General features: G+C 39.1%; 1 protein-coding gene across 14 annotated transcripts in view; it reads left to right on the plus strand.

The window, feature by feature from the left end:
- The window catches only part of LOC113238042 (zinc finger protein OZF-like), a 22153-nt gene extending 826 nt beyond the window's left edge, over window positions 1-21327 (plus strand). The window contains exons 2-17 of one of the 14 annotated variants that reach the window (XM_026474765.1): window positions 2678-2822; window positions 5019-5129; window positions 5277-5387; window positions 5566-5676; window positions 5800-5910; window positions 6390-6473; window positions 7024-7194; window positions 7404-7574; window positions 7856-8026; window positions 11344-11514; window positions 13417-13486; window positions 14054-14215; window positions 15386-15520; window positions 16799-16908; window positions 17749-17844; window positions 18362-21327. In XM_026474765.1, coding sequence (XP_026330550.1) covers window positions 2678-2822; window positions 5019-5129; window positions 5277-5387; window positions 5566-5676; window positions 5800-5910; window positions 6390-6473; window positions 7024-7194; window positions 7404-7574; window positions 7856-8026; window positions 11344-11514; window positions 13417-13486; window positions 14054-14215; window positions 15386-15520; window positions 16799-16908; window positions 17749-17819 — 1905 coding nt within the window. In that variant the 3' untranslated portion in view covers window positions 17820-17844; window positions 18362-21327. The remainder of the gene's footprint in view (window positions 1-2677; window positions 2823-5018; window positions 5130-5276; window positions 5388-5565; window positions 5677-5799; window positions 5911-6389; window positions 6474-7023; window positions 7195-7403; window positions 7575-7855; window positions 8027-11343; window positions 11515-13416; window positions 13487-14053; window positions 14216-15385; window positions 15521-16798; window positions 16909-17748; window positions 17845-18361) is intronic. The other 13 variants (XM_026474766.1, XM_026474767.1, XM_026474757.1 and 10 more) reach the window with 13 other exon arrangements.
- The last annotated feature ends 1350 nt before the right edge of the window (window positions 21328-22677 follow it).

Genomic DNA, 22677 nt, shown 5'->3' on the forward strand with positions numbered 1-22677 from the left:
ATTATTGTAAGTTATGTTATATCAAAATTCGCAGTTGAGCCTATTATATTCGAGCTGTACGATATTTTTGCCCGTGAATGTAAATTATTGTTTTATTGTTACCGCCGTCTCGCCTACCAAGCGTGACGTTCTATATAAATCCTCATTTTACAAGGGCCTTATGGCCAACAATATCAATGGACGTTCTGGCGCAACTTTGCTCCAGTGGACTGATAATAATGTTTAGTTTGTAACCGACTTTAAAAAAAGGAGGAGGTTCTCAATTTGACTGATGTTTTTTTTTTTGGATATATGTTACATGATAACTCCGGTAATTTGTGAACCGATTTTGATGATTCATTTTTGGTGGAAAGAAGGTACTCAGTAGTGATTCCATTTAAAATTGAAGAAAATATTCCGCTACGCAAACTAGGGGATGAATAACTTTTGAGGTCAGTTTTTAGTACTCTGTACTGAGATTATGGATTCAACTAATTTAAGTCCCATTATATTCAACATGGGCATTTTCAAAGCGAAATGGAGATTGAACAGGCACATTTTATGTATCGACTACATAGTCACACACCATGAGGTGAAACTATGTGCAGATGTTTACAATAAAATACAGTTATCATCAGAAGCGGACTTTACCCCCTTTGACCCTGTCAACTATAGACCAATGTCAGTCACTTCCATACTATGCAAGACTATGGAACATGTACTCAACAACCGTCTCCTGTCATACCTTGAAGACAATGACCTCCTCAGTGATCGCCAGTTGGATTCCGACGAGGGTGATCTACCGGGGATCTTCTTGTGAATGCTTGCTACATATGGAGCGAGGCTATAGAAAAGCAAGGCGAAGGACTTGCAGTGTCTTTGGACATTTCTAAAGCCTTTGACAGCCAGACAGCAGTTTGACAGTCTGCCACGCAAGCCTTTTAAGTAAGCTTTCGTGTTATGGGCTTCCCACTGACCTTTGCAATTGGATCTCGAATTTCTTGAGTGAATGTTCCATTTGAGTGGTCTTAGAAGGCTACTCTTCCGAACATATGGCAATAGATTCCTCAGGGTTTCGTACTGTCTGCAACTCTCTTTCTGCTGCATATCAATGATATGTTAATTCCAGGTACCTTTGCGTATGCTGATGACAGCACTGTTGTAGATAGGTACTTGACCAATGCAAAGGTCAGAGGAGAGGAAATCCAGCCTTGTCGAGAGTCCATGGTTAGCCGTTTAGATTTGACGCTCAAGGCAGTCTCCGATTGGGGCGATGCAAATCTTGTCAAATTTAACGCTACGAAAACGCAGGCGTGTCTATTCTCCACTAAACGGAGTCCCTTTGAGCTGACTCCGATTTTTCGTGATAAATATACCGATAGCCGACCGTCTCCAGCTACTTGGAATGCACCTGTCGTCCATTCTGAACTTCGGCAAACACATTGAATCCATGGCCAAAAATGCAGCCAGGAAGCTTGGCATCCTTTCTAGGGTGAGGCGTTACTTCACACCGGGACAGTTGCTTCAGCTGTATCAAGCACAAGTCCGGTCGTGTATGGAATACTGTTGCCACCTTTGGGATGGCTCTGCTACATATCAACTGGCCACCTTGGATTCAATTGGCAAGCGTGGCAAGAGGCTTATAGGTGACTCGGAATTAGTAGAGGCGAAGCTGCAGAGCCATGAACACCGCCGTAAAGTTGCCTGCTTATCGGTATTTTACAGGATATATCACGGAGAGTGTGCGATGGAATTACATGATTTAATTCCGCCTTCCCCTTTCCATCATCGGGGGACTAGACGTAGGCTTGGCTTCCGCCCATATGTTGTGGATATTCCAAAGATTCGCACGAAGCGTTACGCTTCCACATTTATATGGCGAACGGCTATGGAGTGGAATTCCCTGCTTGCAGACTTGTTCCCTGAACGTTATAACTTGGACCTTTTCAAGGCGAGAGTGAATAGGCATTATCTAGATGTGCATGCTCCATCGTCGACCTCATCGTCACTTTCCATCAGGTGAGATGTAGGTCAAATGCTCACTTACATTAGAATAAAAAAAACTTTAATCCGGTGCATTGTTAAAACCGGGTTTAAATCGGGTTAAAACCCATTTAAGCCCGAAAACGAGGTTTGAAACAATTTACAACTAAATATTTGGTTTTAATGAATATTTAATGACTTTATAAGAAAATGATTCTTGTTTGAATAATTTCCTCATTCAACTAATAACTAATCCATCTAACGAAGACCACGTAACCACGCGCCGGGACAAGAATCTTGCTTTTTTGCAATTGTTTTTATCCAGCGCAGATGAGAGTCCACAGGACTACAGAGTGGACGTTATGTGAGATTACCTCTTTTTGTTAAAAATAAAAAATGTTTAGCAACGAAATTTCAAATATTCTAATACAATTGTCTAAAAATTACAATATTGTACTTACGAATTTCGATGTGACATTTCGGACCATCATTTCTCGGATTCATACGAATCGAACGTAGTAGTGCGTAAACGCTCTTGAACGTTAGTTTATTTGAACACAGAAATATACGCAATTTTAAATCCGAAAATATTGTTTCATTTACAATGTGTAGTAATCGCGAAAACCCAAGAATCCCATAACCATGATCTAGGTTTCGCCATAGTCGGATGAAAAGGTGATCCTTCAAGGTATAAAGTAGTGGCATATGCACCTAGGTTTGCGACGCAGCATTTTGCCGCAAGCCGTACCTGGAGGTCCACATGCGCACGCACACTGGCGAACGCCCCTTCCAGTGCGACCTCTGCCTCAAAAGATTTACGCAAAAATCCAGCCTTAATACGCACAAGCGCGTACATACCGGTACGTATATATACACATGTACACAACACCTCCTTTGCATATTATTTACACTCGAATAGATTTCATACTGTACATAATGTAGGTGGACGGGAATGGTGTTGTATGAAATATTTATAATGACGGCATTTCCATATCCTTTCTCGTGTAGCGAAAATATTTACATACTTTAAAACGTATTTCAAAATATTAGTTAATCATCGCGCCCTTTACAACAAGAATTTATTATTAATGTAAACGTAGTAATAAGTCTATGCTTTGTAATTGGGTTTCAATGGAATAACTCCCTTTTGTGTTTTGTCGATATGTAGTGTTCCTTTTTTGTGCTAATATCGAATGTAAACGTTATTTCAGTTAAAGCATTTTTTTATTTTGGTATAAATCATAATATCATGTTGTCCTCCAACATCCAATAAGAAATATATAAAAAAATATCACCAAGGAACTATAAATTGAATCAACTTCGCGTGTTATCGTGAAGCAAAATTAACATTGCCTACTTTTGTTTGCTCATGAAGCGCCATTCCTGTGATCCTATGATGACAGAAAGTTTGACATAAACACATAAGGGTCAATTTGTACAGATAACTTTTTGATACTAGCGAGGTTCGGTGTGATGAGATCGTTACAGTCACTCTCTTCCGTTATTAGCATTTACAAACTTTTAAAGTTTTGACATTTATAATTTTGAAGATTAATGGGGTCTTAAACAAATCCAGTTCTTCGCGTATTTATATGCGTTGTCGTTATATCTACTGTACAAATTGCACCTAAACGTTTCAATTTAATTAGGAAAAGTCATATTCATAAATATTTCTTCGTAACATAAAAGTATCGAATTTTTAGATTTTATTAAATTTTGCTACTCTCGCATCTGACCTGAATAGATTTCGCCACTCAACTACATGAATATGACTGCTTCCAATATTTGTATTGACTATCTTGAAAGCCTTTTGAATTTTTCGAAAGCTGAAATCTCCTAAACACAGGGTATTCTTTTTGTCTTTACATCGCATAGAAATTGTTAACAAAAAACGTTTAAAATGTTTCGGTATAAAATGAATTATTTTTTTAATAAGAAATTCACATGTTTAGGAAACTATTCCATTGCTTTCAATGTAATTTCCATATTATTGCAAACGATATTGTGAAACTATGTCAGATGAAACGAAAATTCTTAGACAGAAACACTTCTTATTAAATTATTTCTAATTGAGATTAGATAAATCGGTGTATCTGTGGACATTCTTAAAGTTATCTAATGATCAAGAGAAAACATAATAGGCTATAGGACGGAGGTTTTAGGCATATATCACAGTTATATGGAAGTTACATTACAGAATTACATACGTACATTATGTTATAGAGAACTAAGAATCCCATGAGCTTACCATGAGGGGATTCTACAATTGGATTTTTTCATATTTAAATCAAGTCAACCTCCTCCTGTTTCCGTGGAACCAAAATTTATTATGTTTTTTTCCTATTATCTTACTTTTCTTATTTGTTTATTTTAACGCCCTGATAAAAAAAAAAGTATAATTTTTACCTATGTATTGTCTCTACGTATTCGCATATTTGCATAAGTATACTTACATAAACCGGGATATATTTATTTCTTTAAAAATTTTTAAGTTCCACATATGAGTTTTGTTTAGTATCTTATATAAGATATATGTTTTTAGTATATGTGCTTTAGTACAGGCTTAGTGAGCTGAAATTATATTTAACGCTACACAAGTATCATTCTTTACCTTCAGGTTATTTTTATGTTTTATCTTGGAAATGCGCGAGCATATTTTGTAAACACGGCCTCTGGACGGAGCTTTTAAAACACTTCAATATATGTCCGTAGTGAATATATTTAGCTTATTATCTGTTACATTATTGCACCAACCCAACAGTAAAGTCGATCGCGTACGATGCGACACTGGTGCAACGTAGTTCACTGGTGGAATTTGACAATACATATGCTTGACATACAAATGTGAATAGTTTTTGAGATGTGTCGAGTAGTTAAAGACGAATCAGTATCAATCAGGGCGTGAGAAAGGGTCCGTTGATGCGAGGCAAACAGGGGGAGGTAGGGAACTTACAATGGACCAACGGCGAGTCTTGTTGTGGTGTAGTCCATTGTGTGTTCTCGCGAGGCTTGGAGCGGCGCGGCAAGCGCGTGACGTCACTGTGGCTGGGTTCTAGATGAGCACATGCGCGCGTTGATGGTGAAGGACCGCCCCTACAAGTGTGAGCTCTGTCAGATGCGGTTCACGCAGAGCTCCAGCCTCAATCGCCACAAGAAAATTCATACCGGTGGGTCCATATACTTCCGCACCGCCCACCGCTATCTCACACCTCTTACGTTCATTCCTCTCGATCGGCTCCTGCGGCCTTTCCGATTCTTCCTCACACTTAGAACTTGTAAAGCCTGATTCTGACATTGTGCGTGGTTTCGTTCAGAGGAGCACAGGCGCGCGCTGCTGGCTAAGGAACGCCCCTACCAATGCGGCATCTGCTTTGTGAGATTCACCCAGAAATCGAGTTTGGGCCGGCACGGAAAAATACACACTGGTGGGTCCCTACCTGTAGCTACTGCCGTGTGACCTTACCTTACCCCCTGAGGCAGATCGGTACTAACGATTGCTAGTCTACCTCCCCCTGAATGTGTGTGAATGAGTAATATGTAATTCGTTAGGTTAATGACGCTTGAGGGAGCAAGTTGTTATATCGAAACTCGTATCCCTTATAGAGGAGCACAGACGAGCCCTGTTAGAGAAAGCGCGGCCGTACCAGTGCCACATCTGTTTTATGCGCTTCACTCAGAAGTCCAGCCTGGGCCGACACGGAAAGATACACACTGGTAGGCATTTTGCCCTCAAATCCTTATGTAGATATTGATTATTTATTTTAGAGCACACATTAGGCACTGTGTACGTGTGTGCGAGCGGAGCCGTTGTTGTAGCTGAATTTTTGGTATTTCTAGAGGAGCACATCCAATCGCTGATCAACAAAGTGCGCCCCTATCAATGCGACATCTGTGACAAGCGGTTCACGCAGAAGTCCAGCCTGGGCACTCATAAACGTATACACACCGGTGGGTCCCCTCATTTTACATTATTATTTTCCTGCGGTCTCGAAGCCACAATTCCTATACTGTTGTCTATCCGAAGCTTACACACACTATTTGCTTTTGTGGCTTTGACACCAATGCTTGTGAATAGTTTTAAGGGCTCCCAGACATCTCCAACTTAGAGACACGGCTAGCGATTCGGAAATGTTTTTATTATTTCGTTTTGTTTTTACCAAAAGAAGTTGTACGGTGACAATAGGAAGCACAGGCTCAAAAACTATTCACAAACATGAAAGTAAAGCATGTGTACGTTGTGAGGATTACCTTACCAAGATTAGGCGAGAACATCTGTCTGATGGACAAATAACTTTAAAAAATTCCCTCATGGTATCAAGTGTAGAAATTGGTATGCGTGATAAGAGCAGTGGTTTGATTATTTGTCCATCGTGGTTTTGTTTTGTTTCTCTGTCCCCCCGTGTCCGTGCGCGCCCGTGGCCCCGCAGGCGAGCGCCCGTTCCAGTGCACCGTCTGCCTCAAGTCCTTCACGCAGAAGTGCGCGCTCAATTTGCACGAAAAGATACATACGGGTTAGTAGCCCACATATATTATTTCAGCAGTATCCTCTCGGTACGAGTAGAAGGCGTCTCGATCACTCACACATCTCATTTAGCGTCATGCTTCGTTCCTATTTTTCCGTTGCCAGCCTAACCCGTTGTTTTACGCTCCCTCTTATCAGCGGCTTTCATCTCGTTGCTTCCTGGACTAACATCTCGATCTGTACTCATGCAAATGCGCGCTTTACGTACTTCTGCACCTACCACTTATCTCCCGCCTGTCTTAACGTTATACCCGCCGATCACCCGCCTGCTCATTTTGCATTCGGTGACTTACTTGTACCATTTTGTATTCCATCATTTCTTCATGAATATTAATCCTGTCACAAAAGCGATAATGCAATCGCCGCAATGACGCATCGGTGGCGCCACGGTATCCGCACGATACCTCGTACCAAAATTGGGTTCTCAAAATTGGGGGTCGCTCGGCGACGGATATGGTGAGATTGGCAGCGGGCGGGCTCAACCCGGGCGCGGCGTCGGCGACGTGCGTTACTCGCTTTTGTGTGTGCACTGGGCGCAGTGCAAGGGCGCCCTTACTCGTGCGGGCAATGCCCGGCCGCGTTCGCTCGTCGGCCCTACCTGGACACTCACATGCGCACGCACACAGGCGAGCGGCCCTATCAGTGCGACGCGTGCCTCAAGCGCTTCACGCAGAAGTCCAGCCTCAATATTCATAAGCGGACGCACACAGGTGGGTCTCTAGCGCGGGCCGGACTGGCCCTCCGCCCGCCCGCAGCCTCTTACCTCCGCGCTCTCCTCCAATCCGTGTAGCTTGCGGTGTCTCGGTTTGGAGCGGAGCAGCGGCGAGCGGCGACCAGTCCGCGCCGCTCCGTAGAGGGGGCGGATAGCGTCCTCGCGAGCCGTCGCTGCCGCCGCTCTAATCATTGTATTGGGCACCAGTCCAGGGCAGACCGTTCCAGTGCCTGTCGTGTCCCGCCGCCTTCACGTGCAAGCAGTACCTCGAGATTCACACGCGCACCCACACCGGCGAGCGACCGTATCAGTGCGACATCTGCCTCAAACGCTTCACGCAGAAATCCAGTCTCAACATCCACAAACGGACGCACTCAGGTATGTTGCGCCCCGGGGCGGCCTCGAGGGACCACCTGTATGTGGGCTACTATACGTGGTGCGTGGACGCGGGGAGGTAGGCGCCCCGCTGTTTCGCCAAAGCGGCACTGTTCTCTGTTCAGGTTTTATTTCGGAGAAATCATGCAATCTCGTATTTGATATTACATATACTTACTAGCATTCGTTTGATACCAAAGAAATAAAACCTTGACATTGAACAAAACGTGTACCCGTTAGCCGAACCAGTACCTTGCGATACTAACTAGTGATGTCGTCCACAGTGCAAGGGCGGCCCTTCCAGTGCCTGTCGTGTCCTGCGGCCTTCACGTGCAAGCAGTACCTGGAGATCCACAACCGCACGCACACCGGCGAGCGACCTTATCAGTGCGACGTATGCCTCAAGCGATTCGCGCAAAAGTCCACACTTAACATACACAAAAGAACGCACACAGGTATAGTCTATTTCATTTTCATTTGCTTAGTAACTTTTGTCTTCAATTATATATACATACTTGCAAAAATCCGTCGTTTGTCTTTACAAATCCCGAAATTAATCACAATCGGATCTTTTTAAACAAGAAACGATGGATGTTTGCTGTTTTTTCTTCCCATCATTTAGACCACTGAAGAACTGTTACTTACCCATATTTTCTCCACCTGCTTTTCAACTGTATCGTATAGTGAGTCAATACTAAAACTATTCGACTTATTATTGCAATGTAGAACACAAGTTAAGTTCTCGCCTCCAGCTTAATTTGTGCACTTCAGTGGTTTACTTAATACTCCATATTACTCTAATGCACCATTCATTATCATGTTCATGTTCTTTTCTTAAGCTAAACTAAGTATTGAAGTTGTCGGTGCCACGTTTCAGGATCGATTTACTACTTAATTGTTTTGTGAGTATTGTATTCTTAGTTTATAGGTTCTATTTATTAATTCTCGGAAGAATTTACCCGTTTATCTAAAGTAACAGATACAAGTAGACACAGTAAACACATTTACATCTCATATAATAATACTACCAGTTTATTTCATGGACAATTTAACAGGAACAATTCAAATTGTGTTCTACATTTACTGATTACGATTCAGTTTGAGTTTTACAAATATTATTTTCAATAACTACGGCTCTTTAATCTACATAATATGTCACTACAAATATGACACGGATCTGATAAATTCAATTCACGTTTGAGAACTGCCTGTAATAAAATTGAACCATTATACATACTTACATACTAGGTTCATGTTGTAAACTATAGAATGTTACTACTCTATAGCGTCTATACCAGGGGCTCCCAAACTTATTTTGTTGCCCACTTTGAGAATAAATAATTTTTTAGCGCCCCCATTTTTTCACCTACTTAAAAACCACTATTACTTCAAATTAAATTAATTATTGTGAGCTATATTAGTGAAGATTAAACATTCATTCTAAACGAGACTTTTACTATAACCCGCAAGAGTTAAGAGTAGTCTAATGCGAAACTGTCTGTTGCCTTTTTATTTGTTTGTTTGTTTCTACTTTCATTTCGAAACGGAGCGACCGATTGACATGATTTTTATTTTATTTATTCAATAAAACAGGACAGATATATGAACTACACGGAGAGAAATATCGGACCGAGTTAGTTTGAGCAATCTCTTAATTAATATTAGTTGATGTTCACAAGTTGTAGTGGAGTGTCGAGAGCCCAGTCGGTGTCTAAGAGTCTTCCTAGATGAAATTACAAATAGCTAAGCCTCTACACAACGCCCCTATTTTTGTTCTGGATCTCTTACCGTCCCCCTTTAAGTCTGCAGCGCTCACAATGGGGCGTTATCGCCCACTTTGGGAAAGGCTGGTCTATAGGAATGCGTGAAAACTCAACTTCATGAGACACAAAACAGTGCTATAAAAGACTTTTACGAACCTTATATTATATTTAAGATACAATTGCCACTAGTACAAGTTTCTAACTGGGGTATGATTTTCTACTCTTATCCAAATATTTTAGAGCGGTTACATGCTCCATGGTCATAGTAGTAGAACAGTCATATTATGTTTAGCCTCTTTCGCTGTCTACGACCACACGGCATCTACACGTGAAACTAAAGTAGGATCATTTTTATTTTTTCTATTGTAACACTAACCGGAAAGAGAACAGATTAAATATTCTTACTGCTGTTATCTGCCGCTGACCACCAGTGACTATGTAGCATGTTCTGCTTTCGTTCTGACACATCATACATATTATTCAACAGTAGTTCAACAGACATTATGTCTTCAATTGTTTGCATGTGTCATACTATCCTTTATTGGTAGGTCAATGGATATCAACATCCATTTATAGTATCGCTCCTAGGTGCGAGTCACAAGATTTAAGCCATAGTCCGCCATGCTGGGCCAATCCGGGTTGAGAACCTTCTTCGACGTGCATGTTTTCCTTCACCGAAAAGCTCATAGTAAATTTATAATTAAATTTCGCACATAAAGTCCGAAAACTCGGAGGCGCGAACCTGGATTCGAATCCACGGCCTCTGCTAGAGAGGCGGCAGGTCAAGCCATTAGGCTACCACGGCTTCTTCAGGTTTATATTGGGAGAAGAATAGTAAGACGTGCACTCATAATAAACCTGTAACTAGTAATAATCCGTAGACATTGTCCTGGGGTAGGCCCCCAGGACAATGTCAACATAACCTTTCAACAAATAGTCTTATTTCAATGTAAGCTTAAAGTAAGCTTATTATTATATTACTCATATTCGTATCATGACAAACCTATCAACCAAGTAATGTATTATTGCTAAAGTGACTGAAAGAATGAATGATTTCCCAATATTGTTTATTCCTTACTAAAAATAGGAAAGAAATAACGCTGTATGAACTGTATAACTCTCTACACACACACTCGACTCGACTCGACGGTCTCTTTCTTTTTAGATGTTCTAATTCGTCCTATAGTAGTATAATGTTAAAGTACTTAATATTATTTACATTCTGAGAATTTTAACTGCCAAAAAAAGAAAAGTATGTAATAATGAAATCTATTAAAATTACGTTGTTTTCGATTATTTTTCCGCATTTTCATGCAAAATAAATAAATAAAACAAGCTGAGTTTTGATTGTCACGTTGTGAATTCGGAATTATAGTCTATTGTCAACTGTTAGTGTCGCCAAGGAGCATATAGATGCCGCTGTTTTATTTTATTTGATTTTACGAAATGAACATCGCGTATTTTTATTTAACGGGAAAATATTTCCTATGTGCTATTAAATAAAAAAAAATACAAAATATTGAAGAGATATATGTAAGTAAATAAGTTCAACTTAACTTTTAATCGTTACATATCAACATTTAGACAATAAATTCGAAAATAATATTGTTTCCATTGCATCCGTGTAACTATTTTAACAAATTGCTAAATTTGGCATAAGAACAATATTATCTTAATGTTAAAGTTACGTCATAGTACGAACTGAGTGAATGAATAGTCACAAAGCCGTCAATAAAACATCATAGTTCTAACATAATGTTAGCTTATTATAAAATAAGCTTACTTTAAGCGCGTCATGATATGAAAAGTCAATGTAAATTTAAAGTAATATTGTTTTAAGAGGTTGTGGAGGCCCCCTATTTCCAAAACGAAAAAACTTAAATTGTGTATCAATTTCTTCCACATTTACACACCTGTATTAGTCATTACCCTATTGAATCGTAAAATTTGAAATTTGTCGGGAGTATTAACCTCGTTATGCGAATAACAAATACCGCGTATGCAACCAGTGCAAGGGCGCCCGTACCAATGCATGGAGTGCCCGGCCGCGTTCACATGCAAGCCGTACCTCGAGATCCACATGCGAACGCACACCGGCGAGCGGCCCTTCGAGTGCGACGTTTGTTACAAACGGTTCACGCAGAAGTCCACTCTCAACATTCACAAACGCATACATACTGGTACGGGATTGCTGTGTAGATCACGTCAATTTTTTTGTGAAGAGACTTCGTAATATAAACTCACCGAGTATATAACCAGAACAAGAGACGAAATGTCATTTAATTTGTTTGAAAACTATTTTGCCAAATCATTATATAATCGGAGCGTAGTGATAACTGCGCTCCGAATGGCCAGCCCAAATTCGAAGCAATTGACGGGTGTCGTCAATTGTTGCACTTCAAATCAAGATATTATCTTTATTACAATAAATACAGAATTTTTTGGAATATATGGAGACGTACGCACAGGTCAGATGTGGCGCTGTACTATTTCATCTTTCTAATTTGTGATTTTAGTGAAAACGAGAGTTGATATTTAATAGTTATATAAGGCCCATTTGTCTGATGAGTTCCCAGGGACTGATGACCTTCATTTTGTCTCTATTCCTGGTTATATACTCGATGTATAAACTCATCACCAAAAAGAATTTTGAAACCATATATCAGCATTGTTCCGTACTGGGCACTTTTTTATTACTGTGTGATATCACTTACCCCATGAATCACATCTTTATTCATTGATTGAAGTGTAACAGTTTCGTATATATATGCACTAGAAATCAGTTTTCTTATTCATAAAATTGGTTTACAAATTCTCTTCACAACTGTGTGTGCAATAGTTTTCGACGGAGTGTGCTTACCACGGAGATGGCATTGTTAAGAAGACGGCAAATTGTGATGTAACAGAACAGGTACTAATAAACACAATGATGTGGCACCGACAACTTCGATCATGGATAATTTAACTTTTATCATCTGCTACATCATCATTTAAGTTCCACTATTTATTTATTTTCTCGCTTACATCCATTAATTTTTGGCATCATACTGTCTAATTGCATCTTGCCGTCTTTCTAACATCATTTTGCCTTGAGACCTGCTTTCTTTTATCATTATTTTAGACTTTTTGCTGGATTTTTGCTTTGTTTTATCCATGTATGTGTATTTCAAGATCAATTCATGCATTTCGATAGTCGATTGTCATTAGAGCCTAGTGAGACGTATATGGGTTACTACAGGGTATGATGCAAAATCGTGATTAGTAGGTTGTAGTAACAATCCATATACATCTGCTAGTCGCTTATCCCCCGTGACCATGGGACTGAAGAAAACGAAATTTTTCACCGAATCAAATTCTACACAATCAAATAAATATCGTCGGTGTTTTGTAGGAAGGACGTAAGCGACATTTCGTAGGTTTTTTCAGGGGAGCATGTTTTAGGTTTTAAGACTGTTTTAAAGTTATTATAGACTGTTTAAAATTATTTACGTCCTGTATTAAAATTTAATTTTAAACGTACTTATTCCGCTGTCTCAGCGACTCACAATGTGTCCCGGCCTCCGAAACGAGATGATGCCACTTTCATCGGTCCTGTGCAATCTCTCGCCAATGGCTTGTAATTCGCGCAGGTCCGCCTCCACGGTGTCTCTCCAGCGATACCAGTACCAGTCTTCGTCCAGTGGGTCCACCCAGATAGGCTCTCTTCGCGTTCCAATCCTCTCCCATCGTTTCTAAATAACCGATCCAGCTAATTTTAAAACCAAGATTCAGTTTTAAAACAGGACGTAAATATTTTAAAATATTTAATTACTATTTTAACCTAACACTTGCTCCCCTGAAAAATCTACGGAATGTCGCTTACGCCCTTTCTACAAAAGCCTGACGATATATGGTCCGTATCGGACTAAATTCTTTAGTCGGGAGACTTTTTAGTCACCCTTAGAAGTAGCATTCCAGGGTGATAAAGAAACAAGCTTGGGATAGTTCCTCTCTCTTGCTAATGCCTTACTAAGTTTTACTCATTTCACTCGCGAATGGTAGGGGTCAATGAATTATACTAACGCAACGAATTCACTTCGCAGGAGAACGACCGTACGCATGTGATATTTGCCAAAAGCGTTTTGCCGTCAAGAGTTACGTAACAGCTCACCGGTAAGTTTAAATCCTTGGAATAAAGTTTTGAGTTAAAGTAGATGAACTGCTTTTTACTCCAGTAAAAGAATGACATGATTTCAAGAAAATTATATAGTTCTTAAATTTTTATTGAATGTCAGAATGTTTCATCACCATGATATTCAATTATTTTTTGCGAAATTACTCGACTAGTTTGTTATAATTATTAATTCAATGATTGAATACTTAGAAAAAGTTCCTTCGATACGGCCGTAATGGAACCTATGTACGTCTCCTAGCAAACCGTGCCAGACGCTATGCCAACTCGAGCCATCATAGATTTCTCATAGATGGGCTACGGCTAAAAAAGTCGTTGAAAACAAAATACAAAGATCCGATAACAAGCACTTAGGAAAATTCGTGAGGGCGTCTGGTTCGTTCCGTGGCTTAGTTGGCATTATTACAAACTAGTGGAGTAATTTCACAAAAAATTATATAGTTCTTGTTACAGATTTTCGCTAAGATCCAACTTTAGTGAAATGCTAACATTAGCTTCTAGAAAGTGGTTCAATTAACAATTCAACATAACAATTTGGTGTTGTATAGGTGGTCGCACGTTGCGGACAAGCCGCTAAACTGCGACCGGTGCTCTATGACGTTTACATCAAAGTCTCAGTTCGCACTGCACATCCGCACGCACTCCTCCGGCTCTTGCTATGAGTGCAGCGTTTGTGGACGCACTTTCGTGCGGGACAGCTATCTCATCAGGTACAATTGTTTATTACAAAATGTTCTAATTGGTGAGGAAAGGTCGACAAGTAGAGGATGTTTTAGTAGCAGTGGAGCTCTTGGTGAAAGATTTCGTCCAGGGAAGTACTGCCACCTTACCTATTTCTGTCGCCAAATAGTAATGTGAGCATTACTGCGTTCCGGTTTTAAAGGGTAAGAGTGCTGGTGAAATTACAGGCACATGGGATTTTTAACTTAAGTCTCAGGGTGATGGGCGCAGATGCAGAGCACCTCAGATCTTTGCGATTTAAAGCTCTGAGTGGCGCTACAACTGTTATGGACAGGCGTGTAGTTTATCATCAGGCGCACGATTTGTTCGTCCCATCACTTATTATCATAAAATGGCTAGGTTAAGAGGTTACTGATCTTGCGTACGCCTTTTGAATATATATATATATATATATATATATATATATATATATATTCAAAAGATGCGGTAAGGGAACAAGTCTGCAGGCAGGGAATTCCACTCCATAGCCGCTCGCCATACAAATGTGGAAGCGAAACGCTTAGTACGAATCCGGGGAATATCCACAACATAAGGGTGGAACCCCTGCCCACGTAAAGTATCTTGATGATATATGCACCATTTGGGCGTATATGAAAAATTGATGCGAGATAGCGAAAAATTGATGCAAGATTTGTCAGTGTCATTCAAATGGAAGCCAGACCACCCCACTAGGAGACAGAATCAGACCAGCGTATCTTACACGTCGGTTATACTTTGGTAAAATATTTAATTAATTACTTATAATTAATTAAATATTTTGGTCTTAATCGAAATGGGTTGATGCTCTTAACTTTCTGTTTACATCTGGCCACGTTATGGACAATCGGTTTGTGAGTTTATTTGCCATTCTTCGTATCGTATCGATGGCATACACTATATTATCTAACTAGGCTAAACTGCATGGAATATGTTTGCCATTATAGTGAAAGGATTTGCCAATCGGCGTAAAGTACTTACCGATTGTTGCCTAGGGTGCGCTAGACATACTAGGAATAGGATTCATGTGTCATTACGGGGAGGCTCCTTTTCTGCACGCCATTTATTTATTATTTATGAAATATAGTATATACGTTATTTGCCATCTTAAGTCTTAATAGATTGATGGATAGCGAAAACTAAAATTTTCTCGTGTTTTGTAGACACCACAACCGTGTGCACCGCGAAAACCACAGCAACCTGTCCGCAAACAGCATCTCGAATCTTGCCAGTGTCGCCACCAACACCAACAACTCGAGCAACAGCAACTTTGACAACTCCGCCGTCTGCGATTTGAGGTAGGCGATCAAGGGTCTATATAATATTATATGAATGTATACAGATACTGCAACCGACTTCAACACTGACACATCTCAAAATTGGTAATCGTGGCAAGTAAATATGTGACTTACATTAAGACAAAATCTGAATGTAATTTCAGTAGCAGTAGAGTCAGTAGCATTTCAGAGCTACTTGTGAAAGAAAGGAAGTACTGCCACCTTACCTATTTCTGCCGCCAAGCAGTAATGAGAGCAAGAGTGCTGGTGAAATTACAGGCACATGGGACTTGTCAACTTATGTTTCAGGGTAACGGGCACAGTGGCAGTGCCCCTCAAATCTTTGCGATTTAAAGCTCTGAGTAGCGCTGCAACTATTATGGACAGGTGTGCCGCTTACCACCAGGCGCACGACTTGTTCGTTCCGTCACCTAGTATCATAAAAAAATTATATCTTTTCCAATTTTCCGCCTATAAAAAAACCTTTAGCTAGTGATAATATTGAAGCCGATTTACGAAAATCAATCACGTAACAATACGTCCACGTGTTATGAACAAAAGACACGTGTTTAAATAGATATATAAAATATTTATCCACCACAGAAACATTTAAGTAATAAAGACATCACATTAAATATACAAATAAATTGATAGATATTGACGAACGAGGTTTGCAACCATTTTGTGCTTGAGTGGCCCTGGCTCAACACAGGTGCCGGACCGTGACAACCTACAGCGTTTTCCTGCTAACTAGTTATGTAACATATTTATACTACTTGACACACTTGAGCATGGAGCTTCTAAAGCAAGATAGGTTCTATTCCTCATACAATTTCATAGCGAATTTTTTTAAATTTCGAGATATTAAAATTTATTTCAGACATCATTCATTCATTCATTTATAAAGTGATGATGATCAGGGATGAGCGAAAAATTGTTCCTAGGGTTAAATTAAAACTATTTTGCTACAACGAATCTACGAGCGACAATTAATCTAAGATTTTTTAAATTTCGTATCACCGGATGAAGTTCACCGTACTATAAATTAGGTTCTGATTACGATCCTGTTTAGTACAGCCACCACCAAAATTGTTTGATCTTTTGACCTAACGACATACATCGGCACATTTGAATCAATTATACGAATGTAAGTTGTAATTTTGATTCAAGCTAGGCTTCGTCTGGAGAAAATCCTAGTTAACAAGGTTGATTTTTTGAGTTGAAGGCTCTCATTTTGAAGCTGTCTGTACATCAAAAATTGTCCAATACAAAGCTAAGAGATACGTCATTTTGTTGCAGTTTCGTACCCATGGTGAACCGGTACATGACGTCGCAGGGTACCCAGGTGTCGATGCAGGACAACTCCAGTAAGATGTCGGCTTTGTCGCCCCAATCCATCGCTTCTATTTGTAAATATCTTTTTCATAATTATAAAGTTTACCTCAATTGAAATTATTAAGTAAAACTGCAATTTATTGTAATGATTTATTATAGTTGTCTTCCTTCATATCTTAACACCTTTTTTGATTATAGTACATTATTGTCAAGGTCCAGGAAGTAAACAATTGCTAGATCGGTTATTCAGCAACATACTTATCTCAAACATTGCTCAGAAATCCATCCATACAAACCAGAACTAATTTACTTATTCCGTTGGCTGAGCGTTCCGAAGTGGGTCTTGGCCTCCGATAACAGAACGGTTACCGTGCTGGTCTGCCATGCAGGGGTCCCGGGACGGAAGAAATATTTGTATGGCCTACATATATTTCTCCCGTGAATTTGAGTGTTATTTGTGGTTGTCTATGTGTGTCCATGACAACCGCGATATATGGTTTCCATAGTTCGAGGTTATGAGTGTGAAAAAAAATTAGATAAGTTAATTTCCCCAAATTGGTCTTACCGATAATCCGAGAACCCAGAGCTTTAACATCCAGCCCCCACAACAAACCGTTCAGCCACCGAGGTCGAACCGGTCAACCACCGAATTATCAATTTTTTTTGTCATTAATTGTTGACAAATAATGTTTTATTACAAACATAAACAATTGCTTCTTTCTATTATTGCTAGAAAATACTACCTCCACTAGTCCAGTATTATTTAATACTCACACAAATCTGTCTAATACTGGAGGAGCTAATTTGCTAAACTAAGATTATTATTATACCTGATTACACCCAACCGACATGTTAATATTACGTGTATCCACATGAATCAGGAGCGACTTGTTAACATACATGTTTTTGTGCAGCGTCGCCCCCTCCACCGCACACGCCGACGCCACAGCCACAGATGCCCGGACAGATGCACCTCACCGACTGATCGCGAGACCTCTACGCCGCTACAGGTATCTTACATACAACATTTAAATGCCTAATGTTACTATAGACCAGGCATGCTCAACCTACGACCCGGCAAGCTTTTATGTACGACCCGATACACTTATTAAGAAAGTGCTTTTTAAAAGTGGATTTCTAAGTTAAAACTTAACCCCCACTCACCCCACACGCACAGGCGTGCCCGTTCATGGCCACGCACTAAGATCACAATGTTCTTAGTATTTTTATATTGATATTATGAGCCTGTGCCCAACAGTGGGATTTAGTATTTAACTATTATAATATTGTAACTATTTAATGTAGGTTTGTTGTTTATTACTTTTATATTTAGGTCTTGTGTTTTATTTATTATACGTTGATGCAATGTAAAACCAGGTCCCCCGATAAAGTAAAAAAGTCATCACAAAAAAAATGTTGCGGCCCCTATAAAAAGTTTGAAAAAAGGTTTTGTATAGCCGGTTTAGACTATTTTATAATATAGGCACCTTGTACAAACAGTTTATAGCAGTTGAAGCTTCTTTTCAGGTTTCGGTTGAATAAGTGCAGCCGAAGTGCAGAGCACACAAGCGGGCAGCCTAAATCAGGAGCAGCTATTCTTATAAAGATATCGACCAATCAGGAGATAGGCAGCTCCTTCTGATCGTGATTCGATCAGCACGGACTAATGCACAGATTTATTGTTTATTTTTATCGAGTATTTATTTTATGTTGAGTTGTCGGCCGAGTGTACAATACAATATAGGAGAGCGTTGCGAGCGAGAGGTGAAGTTTTATGTTGGTCGGTAGGAGCCCTCGGGCACGATCGGAGGACGTCACAGTCGGAGTAGAGTAGTCACGTAGCGGTACCGCCTATGATAATGCATTGTGATTTATACCCACAACTGTGATTTATCCATACCATCACACGATGTATCGATTCTCGTGGTGGCATTCATAAATCGATACTTAAACTCTCATCATAGATTGTAGGCCTAAAATTTTTGATCTCATATTCTAATTTGCTTAGTGATAACTTTCGGAATCGTGAATGGTAAATCTCTCCAACTTGAAATTCTAAATTTTAATGTTTGTCGTTCGCTTGTCATACACGTCTTATTAGTGGTAGTGAAATGTAACAATATCTTATTGCGATGCTTTAACTTAGATCGTGTCAGTGTATATGGAGTTCAGTAATTTTATACAACTTACCGTCGAGAGGTAAAACTATTTTAATCACTGAGAATTGTAAAGGGCTCTAGATAATACTCCTCGTAAATAATCCGTAAGAGATGCTTTAAACAAACTCAGGTTCTTATAATAATGATAAGTACAAATAAACCCATAAACCGAAGAGTCCTCAGAGGAATATGAAAGCTTCACAATATTAACTTTAATATGATGTTTATTGGAGAAATCCAGAGAAGTGCCTGTTGCAACATAAATTGGCAATATTTTTTACTCGTATTGCGTTCGGTGTTATGTTCAGTGTTTTGTGCGGCGGCGGGGGCCATGGGGCCGCGCGTCTCGGCAATAAGCGCCAGCCGCGGGCCGTAGCAAGTTTCACGTGTATGACTACGCGCTTGGCGGTTGGCTGTGATCGTGCGGTTGCACACACAGAGCGTATAATTTGTGAAGCTTCTTACTAAAACTTTGTGTGCCTTCTAGCGGATAGCGACATTAGGCAATATCATCGTAACACCATTAAATACACTTCATATAGATTTCGATTTATGGTCTCGTAATCATGTACATCATATTAACGTTCACTGTAGGGTATTACTGTTCGTTTGACAGACGTTTTGGTGCGGCTCCAGCGTGTTTATTTCCGTACTGTTTTCGAATATTGTAATAGAGTTATGAATAGTGATAGCGCAGTAGTCTTCCAATACCTTGAGACAGTCGTACACGCGAGTGCAGCCAGCGAGTCCGCTGCGGGGGTTCCATATGGTTTGCCATTTTTGATATCAAAGATAGATTGGTGCCATTCTATGTAAATGATGCGGTAGAGTAAGTTTAGTTAAGTCTGCTGGTCAGGGTAGAAATGGAAATAAAATATTGTACCTAAAAATCTTCTCGTGTGTTACGTACCGACATTTTATACCTATTTTTTATTTTATACTTAGTATATTAGATATTATTTTCTTCCTACGTTGTTGTTTTCAAATATACATTATTTTATTTCCACATTGTTGTGTGTGGTGTCCATGTGCTGGGTCAGATGTGTAAATATCGGTAGGGTTTATTTATTCAGACGCGTTGGAAAGAGAAACAACTCAAAATCTGAATAGAAATATGATTTGTAGAAATGTATTCTACAATCATATCACTAAAATTATGTATATTGTCGAACTGAGAAACACACGAAAGTGGATGTAGAGTATTTAGCGCAGAACTATACTTTGGGTAATGTAAATCAAAATTTCCTTGTAGAATGTACATATACATACATACATAAAATAATATATACATATGGATGTTGTTTGATAGTCCTCAATATTTTTTTATATTTTGATAGTTCTGTATTTGATGGAAACACGAAAAATAATAGGCCAATAACTCATTTAATCATTTAAAAAATAAAATTAGAAAAAAATGTACACGATAAAATAAGATGTCTTTAATAAGATAAATGCATTTAGTTGCCCAGAAGTTGTAGGGAGTAATAACAACCTCCATGATTTTTAAATTTTCCTACATTAGTAAGTCTCTTACCAAGCCATTGATAACAGTATTATTTAGACAAATTAGACTTTGGTTTAACGAGTAGAATTTAAATCTTTCAGCTATCTTTATTGATGGATCACCATTATGTAACCAGTTATCAATAGTCGTACCGCACCGGCGGCCGCGCTGCGCGGCGCCGGTGTTACCATATTTATCAATAGTTTGTAATAAATGGGAATAGAAACACCAACATAGTGAATTAGGTACATATGAAGATACATATATAATAAAACGTATATTTTATCACTTCTCCGTGACTCGGCGAGGGCAGCTGTTTCTTTTTATTGATTCTAGATTTTAGTAATATATTTTTGTTAACTTCTATGTTCGCTGTCTTTATTATTGTTCATCCCCTTTATATTGACTTGTCGTTATCACCTGGCCGAGGCACTGGAGAAGTTTAAAGTCGAATGGTCCCTGTCGGTTGCGATACGTGTTTGAATATCTCGATCCGTGTATTTTGTGGTAGAGATTTATTTATGGGAATTAATGTAGTGATCCCAAGGAATATGTTTCGCAAGGGGTTGGGACCCAGATTAGAGAAGTGAAGAATTACAATTTGTACGCCAATCCGCAGAGACAGGACGCATTCCCTGAGAGTACAATGGATCTACAAGTTGTGCGTCTTCACTGTGCAAACTATTTTACATACCGATGTTAGTTACTAAACTTAGAGGGTAATAATGAGCCATTTAAATTTACGTAATCGTAAAGTGTTATAAGTTTGTATTCTCTTTCTCTACTTATTTTCGAACCGTAGAAAAGACTGAATTACTTTAAAGCGAAAGGAATCCACAACATTGCAAGAATACTCACCCGAAACATTTGGCAACGTTAGTTCTTTTTGTTGAGTTTTGTTCGTCGTTTACCATCGGGCGGTTGTGGTGTCGGACCAACCAGTTTGCGTAAGCCGCGTTAATTTGGTTATTGAAATCGTACATATCCTTACCCTGAGTAATGTATACCCCGGCCTCGCGCCGGGCTAGTCTAGGGCCGCGCGCGCGCCGCGCCGACCATACACTTGATCGTGGTAGTTTTATGAGCAAATAACAGTGAGCCTTGTGTAATCATAATGTCTAAGGTACATACATATATTTAGTTCTATCGTATCGTTAGATTTACGCGAACTTCCGCTTTGCCAACATATTGCGTTGCTTACATTATAACCATTACGAGAGTACAGCCTAAGGATTTTAACTTTTTTTATATACTGAGGGCTATTTCTAAGTCACTGTTTTTTTTACTATTTGTAATAATTATACGATAATCAAATTACAAAGCGACTGTAAGCCGCTCTTAACCAAGTTTTCGAGTAATTTACATTTTTAATTCCAAAGTTTTTCTTGAAATTCAAGGAGCAAACATCATGGCATGATGTCGCGGTCATTTAGTCATAGCTCTTCAGGGTTTTAACGACCAATACTTTAACTGCAACTGTTTTTCTTTTATTGTTAAAATTTTTAGGCTAGTTTATATTTTAATAAGTTAGATTTGTTAACTGTGGTGTATTAAATTGCACGTGAATATTATAAGCTCTTACAGCTTCCTGTGCAAGGTTATTATTTAGTTGTTTTGATAGTCTGATGTGATTGTGATAAATTTGCGTTATTATTATTGGTTTATTTATCTAAACTGAGGTCTATATCTTAAATTGTTTGTTGTTATAAGTTGGAAGTACAGCGCGGCAGGCAGAGGCTGTAAGAGCACTTATGTAGTCAGCATTATGTATATGCTTTAATGTGATTTTTTAAATGTACTCTTTATTACTTATAGTCTCATCAATCAATATTATTAGCGAACTAACAAAGCATTTTTAAATTTTTTTCAGTTCATAGTGATTTATATTGAGATCAAAATAAAAATACAGAGTTTATTTAATTTTATGGAAAAAGTATACATTGTAAAATTATTCTTTAGTGCTCATTTTGCAGAGCTCTATTAAAGAAGAAACTATATGAATGCAAAATAACAAGTCACGATTCTTTTAGAAGCCATGTAGTGGAGAAAAATAAACGTGCCATGATATTTGTGGCTATTCGTTTTGTTTCATTTACAGTACCTACCTAACGTGCCTGCCTTTATTCCAGAAACAACTTCGTCGAGTATTTAAAAGCCGTCAATTACTTGGTTCTATATGT

Source organism: Hyposmocoma kahamanoa, unplaced genomic scaffold (assembly GCF_003589595.1).
Source record: "Hyposmocoma kahamanoa isolate Upper Pololo Valley unplaced genomic scaffold, ASM358959v1 94028, whole genome shotgun sequence".
In the NCBI taxonomy this organism is placed as follows: domain Eukaryota; kingdom Metazoa; phylum Arthropoda; class Insecta; order Lepidoptera; family Cosmopterigidae; genus Hyposmocoma; species Hyposmocoma kahamanoa.